Genomic DNA, 9907 nt, shown 5'->3' on the forward strand with positions numbered 1-9907 from the left:
GTTCCTCACCCTTTCTCTCTTGAGAAATCAATGGTTAGACCATCTCCCAAATCTTAACTCTGAATATTGGAGCTTGAGCCAACCTAAGTCCAGGAAGATAAAACCAGGATCCCACTCTCCAAGTCTAAGTCCCCATAGCAACAGAGATAAATCAGGCAAGTTAAGCGGAATCAGTACCAAGGAAAACTTTGAATAAGGCAATGCATCATGGGATGCAGTTTTATAGTTTAAGGAATAAGAAATGCCGAATTCCTTGTGAAATGGATAGATCAGTGAATGTGATCATTGGCTCACCTGTAGCTATAGTGAGACTGATGTAGTCAGGCCCTGCTGGGTACAATGGTACCACATTGGAATAAAAAGCCTACTGTCAGCATCGCCAAGTTGGCCTTCTGGAACCTTCTGTTTCCCATGTATTTTCTTTACTCACTGAGCTCCTGGGTAACCCTCTCCCTCTGAATGTCCAGGGTTTCTATGCTGCTTTGGGGTTCCAGCCACCCCTTAGTACTATCAGCAGTAGCTGGGTGGGAAGGGGGCATTTCCCAAGGGGTTTCTTTGATGTCTGTTAATGGTTGCTAGAGGGTCAATGGTAATTTACATTTCAAAAGGAGACCCACCCACGTGGCAGAAATGCCTTAATTATGATATGGAAGCAGATGAGCTTCCACCAAATAGCCCAGAAATAAATGCCAATCACAGAGCTTCCAGCTGTCATGCAGCATCCCTAACAATCAAAAGAAACAGACTGTTTGGGTCATCTTACTCCCAGCAGTCCCCAGGCGCTACCGGTGAGAAGCACAGACGAGAAGGAATGTGTTCTGGTGTGAAGGATCCAGTCCATACATTTCTCTCCAGTTTACAGAGGGACTAGTATCCTAAAGCCTCATACAGGGAGCCAGCAGAGAACTCCAGCTCCCTCAAGCTCCACAGTCCTGATTTCCTTCCCTTTTATCCGTAGGTTAAACCGCTATGCCAACACACAGGCACAGAGCAATCTCCTGTGTGGGCCAGCTGCGTCACTGTTATGGCCACCAACTAACTGTGCAACCCTGAACGCAGCAGACTGCCCACTGGACTTGGTCAGAAGGATCAGGTTGGGTGGCTGGATCTGTACAAATGCAACCCCAGGCCCGGGCAGACAAAGCCGTCCCTACCAACAAGTGCTGGCAGCTGCCACTCTATGTGCCAAGACGCACTGGAGGGGTGTGTCGGGTGGCACAGGATGCACATACGGGCAGCCGAGCTCATTTCCTCCTGGGAAGCTGAAGCCGGGACATTTGCATCCTACTGGCAAGCCCCCCAGCCATCCCACTGCTCCCTGGAGAAAGTCCACTCTCAGCAAGAGGGTTTCCATCAGCTGGCCCCTCACATTGATGCTCAATGACTGACATTTTTAGAAAGAACGTTCATTACCAGAGATTTAATATGTTAATCATCACACTCAAAACAGATTGATTCCTAAGCAGCTTTGAGTACCATCCTTTCGAGAATACATTCAAAATCACATAGGTAGGCAACTAAGACATTCACAGTAAAACCTTCCCCCAATGATCAATCCTGCCTGGCTGGCATGGCTCAGTGGTTGAGTGTTGACCTATGAACCAGAAGGTCATGGTTCAATTCCTGGTCAGAGCATATGCCTGGCTTGTGGGCTTGACCTCAATAGGGGGCATGCAGAAGGCAGACGATCAATGATTCTCTCTCATCATTGATATTTCTATCTCTCTCTCTTCCTCTCTGAAATCAATAAAAATATATTTAAAAATTTTTTTAAAGATCAATCCTTACATTAAGTTGATTCCTTTCAGGAAGATGCGGTATTGGCCCTTAGAGACAGGAAGACCTAACGCTTTCCTCACTGCGGGGCCACATCCCATTCCCTTTCACACTTTTTCTCCTTTAGAAGCAGCATGTCAATACCAACCCCAGGCACAAAAACACAAATACGGTTTTTCTCAGAAGCGTTAGAGGTACCTTCCCTTCTAAACTGAGTTTTCCCCTTTAAACTCCTCATTGCTTTCTTGGGAGATCAGGAGATACTCTTTTAACACATTCATGGCCCTTTATCCCATGAACACAAATGGAAAGAAATATCACCACTATTTTCAAACCAAGCTTTCTTTCTTGCAGGAAAGTGTTCATGGAGATTCTGGAGCGATGATCTAGCTTCGGCCTAAATATGCCACATGAGGTCGTTTGGGCCAAAACCCAGCTTGGGCAGCCGCGTGTGGATATGCCGTAAAGCAGGTTGGGCTTGGAGCTCCTCTCCACGTTGGGGATGGAGAGACACAGAGTCCGTGAACTGAGCCGTCCCTCGTTCCTCCAGAAACAGTGTGACCCAGGTTGAGATGGGAACTCCAAGGACCAGGGCTTGAGAGGTTCAGAGCCCCACAGCTGTTCTTTGTGGAACAGTCTTTTCGTATTGTCTCTGATTGGTTCAGTTCCCCCAACTCAGGAGACAAACTTTCCTTTGATAAAAGTCAATGTTAAAATAAAAGTGACTTGCAGATGACATGATACTGTATAGGGAGAACCCTAAAGATTCCACCAAGAAACTAGCCAGTCAGAGAAAGACAAGTACCATATGATCTCACTTATATGTGGAATTCAATGAACAAAATAAACTAACAAACAAAATAGATACAGATACAGAGAACAAACTGACAGCTATCAGAGAGGAGGGGCGTTGGGGTGAAAAAAATGAAGGGATTAAGCACACACAAAAAAACAAAAACACAAAAAACTCATAGACACAGATAACAATAGGATGATTACCAGAGGGAAATGGGTGTAGAGGTAGGTAGAAGAGGGTAAAGGAGAGAAAAATGGTGATGGAAGGAGACTTGACTTGGGGTGGTGAACACACAATACAATATACAGATGATTTATTATAGAATTGTACACCTGAAACTTATATAATTTTATTAACCAATGTCACCCCCAAAATTCAATAAAATTTTTTTAAAAAATAAATAAAGTGACTTATTTCTTATCAGTAGAATGAAGACAAGAATATGTTTTTTCCCTGATCCTATATAAAGCTCGTAACTTCTTCAAGGAACTTTTTAAAAAGACCTCATCTGATCTCCTGAGACTTGTGATGATTTTTGTCTGTTTCTATTAACATTGCATAATTTTAAATAATCATATTCAAGTGAGCTCCCATGACTTCTATATTCCAGCTTCCTACAAATACAATGCATGTTCTACTGCACTAGCCTTGTAGAGTCTTATAGAATCACGGTTATGGAGTTCAGGGGCATTGTGCTGGTGCCGTGGGCGGCAAACTGCGGCTCGCAAGCCACATGCGGCTCTGTGGCCCCTTGAGTGTGGCTCTTCCACAAAATACCACGGCCTGGGCGAGTCTATTTTGAAGAAGTGGCGTTAGAAGAAGTTTAAGTTGAAAAAATCTGGCTCTCAAAAGAAATTTCAATCGTCGTACTATTGATATTTGGCTCTGTTGACTAATGAGTTTGCCGACCACTGTGCTGGTGGACTTGGGAGGCTTTTGTCTGCTTTCATACCCCCACATTGTTGATTGCTTCATCATGCTGCTAGTCACTATGTGTGTTCGAAACTTGGCTTTCCTTGTGTTGAAAAGCCGCTGCTACATTTTAGTGTCATCTGTCTCGTTGACCTCTGACAAAGTGAAGTTGGGGTTGTCGTAGCCTCTCTTCATCTTGGCTCTCGCATCTCTCTCATTATAAAGGCACATGGCACAGTGAGGGGTGTCCACTTCCACTGTTTTGCTGAAGTTATGGAAATCCACGCGGTATTTCCCTTCCTTGGTCTTGGACACGATGGGAGCAAATCGGTAGCCCCAAAGCACCTCTTCTGGGACATAGGATGTCCGGACTTGGCAGGTGGCGCTGGTGGACTCCACGGTGCCATCTAAAAACACCACTAACTCGAAGTCCTGCTGGAGAAGTGTTTCTGCCGCCATGTCGAAGAAGGGGCTGTTGTGATCAATGATGTGGTAAATGGTCAGTGGGGAGATGAAGAACAAATTTTCATTCCCGGCATCGACTATGAAGTTGATATTGGTCTGGTCCAAAATAATGGTCTCCCCCTCAGGAGTGACCGTGGTCTTCAGAAGCTTCCCGTAGATGTGACTGCCAATGAGGAGGCTCTTCCGGAGGTTGGCCACTCGGATGAGGAGACACAGCTTTCCGCCCCGCTTACTGATCACGGCATTCTTGCTGAAGGTAATGGTCTTCGCACGCTTTTTGGGTCTGGAGATCTTGGCTAAAATGGCGCCACACATGAAGGAATTGATGATGACTCCGAGTATAGACTGGAAGATGAGCAGGAAGATGGCAGTGCCGCACTGTTCGGTCACACACCTGAATCCATAGCCAATAGTCACTTGCGTTTCCAGAGAAAACAGAAAAGCTGAGGTCAAACCATTAATGTTGTCCACGCAAGGGGTGTGGTTGTCTGGTGGATGGAACTCGGGGAGATCTTTGTGAATATAGGCCACAGCGTACCACAGGAGGCCAAAGAGGAACCAGCTCCCCAAGAAGGCTGTGATGAAGATGGTCATCTTGTATCTCCATTTGAGGTCAAGCACCGTCGTCCAAATGTCCACAAAGAATATGAACCTTGTCTGTGCCTCCACATTGCCAAACTCTATGTTGCACCTTCCATCTTTGGAAACCAGCCTTGTTCTTCGCCGAGGGTGCCCCAAAAAGCGAGTGACAAACCATTTCCGAAGATGTTTGAACATTCTTTCTGTCAACACCTTGATCTGAGAACACATCAAAGAAAAACAAACAAAATAAAATTGTATTTAGAGCAGCAGTGACGTGAGTGACGCCCATAAAGAGCTACCTGTTTATGAAAAGACATTCCAAACAATCTGGGTTACTGACCATTTGGCAAGCTGACAAGTTTATTCTGGATGCCACAATTCTATTTTCAATAGAAACTTTCCACCAGAAGGCCATATTGCTTAAATATAAAGAGGAAAACTAATCCAATGAGAGAGAATTGGAAGGAATCTAAGAGGGTTCCTGATCTTAATGGCACACAACCTTCAAAAAGTTTGTGATAACCATCATGACAGGTACTCTGATATTTTTATATTATTCTTTAAATGAGATCTCCCTTAAAAAAATAAAGTTAGGTTGGGGGGATGAGAATAGATAAACCAAAGAAATGATATACTTATATGCATAGCCCATGGACACGGTATGCAATAGGGTAGTGAAGACCTGAGGGGGATGGTGAATAAGAGTTGGGAGAAGAGGGATGTGGGGGGCAGAATGGAAGATGTCTGTAATACTATCAACAAAAATATATATTTTAAAAATTAATTTAGCTTTATATTAAGCAAAAATATCTGTGAAAGCAGAAGCTTGATGCACTACTTACATTTTTTGTAATATATAAAAATAAGTAACTATGAAAAAAACAGCTCATAAATATACTACGTAAGCCATCTTGTGCACTGCTAGAGACATATACATATCAAGAGGAATCCTGATTTGATTCAGTTCTCTCATTTATTAAATGAAGGAACTGAGACTCAGCTAATCCCAATGGCCCATCCAGGCATGTACCTAACAAAGCGGCAGGAGGACACCGAGAGCATGAGGGTCCCTGCTGGTCAGTCCAGAAGAGCCTCTCCCCCACTGCCTCTTGGTTATGAAATTTTCTTTTCTAAAGTTAAATTTCCCTGAGACATTTTCAAACAAGTATTAATCAACTTCCTTTTTTCATTAATGTGGGACGCTGTTTAGAGCCCAGTTCCTCAGTATAGTTTGGTCAAGTCCTACCATCTGATGGCAGAAGTTTTCTCAGTTCATCTGCTAGCCTGTTTCTACTCTCTCTTTGTGGTATGCCAACATCCCCCCAAAAGTAGTTACGGTGGTCACCAGCAATATCTCACACGTCCTTCCCTGCTCCCAAGCTAAAGGACTGGGAGCTCTGACTTCAATTCTAATACTCTGTGAGGGTAGGATCGTGTTTTACTCACTCTTCCCCAGCTGCTGGCACAGTCTATATGTTAGTATTTAGTATAAAAACATAAGTGAAATAAGTCAGTGAATGAATTAAGCTCTTCAACTGCTATCTGATCAATGGTTTCTTATCGATGGCATTATTTTGACTTCCACTTTATAGCAAAAGAATGAAGGGATTTCCCCCTAAACAGCCAGCGATGATGACACCTGGGGACATAAACACAAGACTACCTCCTCCCTTAGGCGTGCCTACCGCCACTCTAAGCTCATTCACCACGGTGAGCCATGTCTTCGTGATATTTTGAATTAAATGCAAATATGTTTCTAAAATGGGTTTCAAAACCCCCTTCAAAAATGTGTTTATTCATACAAAGTAGGAAGCGAAACCAACTCAGTGATAAACTTTAAACAGAACTGATATTCCACAGTTTCTTGCTCATGGTCTTAGACCAGGTGAAAACACAAGCCAACAACCACGTAGACGTGGTGAAGAGAAAACCACAGCTGTGGCGATTTGAAATTTTGAGGACAGGTTCTAAAGATATATATTCTTTTAATGCTACCAGGAGAGCAAACAGCAGTGCCTGCCCTCATCCCACCCAACCCTCACTGACCTCAAGTCCCCGTGAGTATTAGGTGATGGTCCCAAATTGGACTCATGGAGGAAGACGCAGGCTTCTCCTTTCCCACGCTCTCCCCTTTCTCTGCACACACAGCCTTCAGCCTTTCTTACATTCACCGGGACTGTCTCCCTTTCTCGGGTTCATGGAAGCGCATAGCACGTCAAAAGCTCTTCACAGAGTGGCCCTCACACAAGGTACTAAAATCTAAAGCCAACATTTATCAACTGAATCCACATTGTCTTTGTCATACATTATCATTTCAGAGACGGCTCCTAACCCACCAACTTCTGGGTTTTCCCCCACTGCCCTTTTCCAGTCTCTCTTAAATCTGTGGTCTTAGAGCAGGTGAAAACACAAGAAGCCAACACCAAGTAGAAGTGGTGAAGCGACAACCACAGCTGCGGCGATTTGAAATTTTGAGGACAGGCTCATTTCACTTTGGATGATAAGGAATATTTCTGTAGAGTGAATAAGTACCCCCTGACCTAGCTCTCAGATAAGTTTGGGTTTCCATGCCTATATGGCTAAGAAAATATCATCCGCCTGGCCTTGCAAAGAGTTGAGACAACAGCAACCGGCTTGCGATGTGTTCCCCAGATGGCTCGCACTCACCTTCATCCTAAACATGTTCTGACCTGAAGCATCCATGGCTGGGCAAGGCAAGGAAGCGGTGTTGGGAGCTGGCCTCTGGATGCAGGCTGATTTGTTTTAGAAGCAGCTTAATACAGTTTATTCTTTCGTCAGTGGACTGATGCTAATTTGTACTAGCTTGAAAACACTCCAATTGGATAGTGGAGTTGTGTGGTATGACCAAGGCAATTGTTTGTTCTCAGACCAAGCCCCAGCCTGGGTATGTATTTTATCTTTCGAAACCTCGCATGGCTTGAATACCGTCATGCTAAGACATGACAAGCCGCCAGCTGAGGTCCCTGGGCAGCAGGCATGCTGTGTTCCGACATTTCTCTCCTCTCCTTGCCACGCTCGGTGGCTCCCCTGCTGTGTCGCCCAGGTCATGCCCAAGAACTTTGACCAGAAACAATTAGTTATCCTCAATCTCCCAGACTCTGCTCTGGACACCCTGAGATGGTGAGACGTCCAGTTGTTCACACAGACACAGGTGAAAACATAGACACAGGTAAGTACATATTTGTAAGATGAAAGTAAGATCACACCAGGAAGCAACAAGATACCATGTTAATCTCTCTGGACAACAGTCCCCGTTACGTAAGAAAGTGAAATTTATAAGCAGCCTTTATTGTTGGATTTTAAAAAATAAAATCTGGCCTTTATGAAAGGTACTTTCCATATATACCATTGATTTATTTATTCAGAGAGTGAGAAGAATTATACCTAGAGAAAGCAAGACTACAGGATAAATTCATCCTCTGACCAAAGCCATCATTTACACGGCAGACCCCAATGTACACAGCACACATACAACTTTGCCTAGACAGTGGCATTTAACCCAACCACAGACAAAGCCCATATGTATTTTTTAAACTATTGGTTGATTCGAGATTGGCCCTGGTGTCTGGGTTATGTAACACCCACAGATTTTAGGTTACTTTCTATTGAAATCAGTAAATCTTAATGGCAAGCAAAGGGCTGTATATTAGCTAATATTTACCAAGGTATTCGGAGTGGCCTGGCAAAGCAAGTGAATGATTCAAGAATTCAGCATTAGCGTTCTGTAAACAGTCCACTCTCAGAAAATAAACTTTTTTGTAAGCTTTTCAAACACTGAGTGTATGCTCATCATGTTGGATTTCAAAGACAAATAGAACTTGGTTCCTGTTCTCAAGGGGCTCACAGTTGAATGGGAACATGAGCTCTGGAAATCGGCCGTTGCAACGTGATTGGTTTGTATAGTGACCAAAGGAACACCTTTCCTAAAAGACCTCTGTCAGATGGGTATCCATCCCCTGCGAAAACACATCAACTGACAAAACACTCATTGCCTTTAGGTGTACATTCATGTATTTGTCTATTAGCCAACACTGATATTTGATACTGGGATATGTACCAGGTACCATGCGAGACACCAGGGAATCATCCTGTGGAAGTTTCCAGTCTAGTGTGGGGGTAGGAGATGCAAATGAACTGGAAAAAACAACAGTCAGTATGATACCAACCAGGAAAGAAAAAAGTGGGAGTGACTTGGGGGGCACCTCATCTGAGGATGCTGAGGCCTGAAGATGGCATTAGGAGACGCTTAGTAGGAACTCTATACATGTGTGTTGACTGAAGATAAATCAATTAATCAAGGTGTGCATAAATGCAATGAATTTGCTGTCACTATGTGGCTCCTGACTGAGATATTTTAGGAGAGACGGTCCTGTGCCTTCTTAACCAATATAACTGAGCAAACACTACTTATTGAACATCTACCATGTACCTGGTGCTAGACTAGGAAACCAAGATGGTAACAGTGCCTGCTCTCAAGTTGCTCCAGGCTAACTACATCGATAACCACAGTACAGCAGGTGTGCCGCCCTGAAAGGGTTGAGAACAGGGTTTTAAAAGCAGCCACCGAAGAGGAGACCCAACAGGCCGGGTGCCAAGCTGATACTCTTCAACACACCTTTCTTTGCCAGGAGCGCAAACAGGTGCCCTGACTAGGAGGACTTCCTGTTTTCTATGAAAACGGTCTCACGCTGTTGGAGGATGGCCACCCAGCTGGATTTGCAAACCCTCAGAGCCCCGAGGAGCCTCAGTCATCCAATCCCTTCACCCCTCGAACTACCTTTTTAATATCTGGAACCTATGGTTGGGAGAAGGCGTCATGACCCATTTGCTCGGTAATTCCGAGAGAAGTTATTTCTGATGCCTTTTGCACTATCAGGCAGCTCACTCGGGGTCAGCCTGGGTTCTTAAATAGAACTTGGCAAAGCCAGTGGAAACAATTTTTCCTGGCCTCATGGGCATGTAAAGGGGCATCTGAACCTCAGGACTCTGCCAGCCTAGATTGGAGAATCCACTTTAGGAATAGCCCACCTTTGGCTTGAGTGTCTGCTCCTGCCCTGTCCACCATAGAGCCCCAAGTCTTCTGTGTCCAGGGTGGGGGTGCCACACAGGCCTTCCTGGGCACCCGGCTCCGTCCAGAGAAGTGAGCTTGGGAACAAGAGCCAGGGAATCACAAGGTCTATGGTGTTGGTGCTCTCCCAAGGCACACTGCGTTCTGCAGGTGCCTCCGGAGCCAGCTGGTCCAGTAGCATCGGCTGGATAACTACAGAGGTGGGCCATGCACGGGACTAACAGTGGATGGGAGACCTGGTCCAGGGTGCTCATAGTATAGGCCATAACCAAAGGCAGCATGGCAGA

At 44.8% G+C, this 9907-nt stretch overlaps 1 protein-coding gene across 1 annotated transcript; it reads right to left on the minus strand.

Annotated features, from left to right (window-relative positions):
• Window positions 1-3607: 3607 nt before the first annotated feature.
• Window positions 3608-7234, minus strand: KCNJ1 (potassium inwardly rectifying channel subfamily J member 1). Its single transcript, XM_008142547.3, has 2 exons — window positions 7199-7234; window positions 3608-4747 (listed from the first exon to the last, which is right to left on the minus strand). Exons 1-2 carry the CDS (start codon window positions 7232-7234, stop codon window positions 3608-3610), a joined length of 1176 nt encoding a protein of 391 aa, XP_008140769.1.
• Between the last annotated feature and the right edge of the window lie 2673 nt (window positions 7235-9907).

The sequence above is a fragment of the Eptesicus fuscus genome, chromosome 23 (assembly GCF_027574615.1).
Source record: "Eptesicus fuscus isolate TK198812 chromosome 23, DD_ASM_mEF_20220401, whole genome shotgun sequence".
Taxonomy (NCBI): domain Eukaryota; kingdom Metazoa; phylum Chordata; class Mammalia; order Chiroptera; family Vespertilionidae; genus Eptesicus; species Eptesicus fuscus.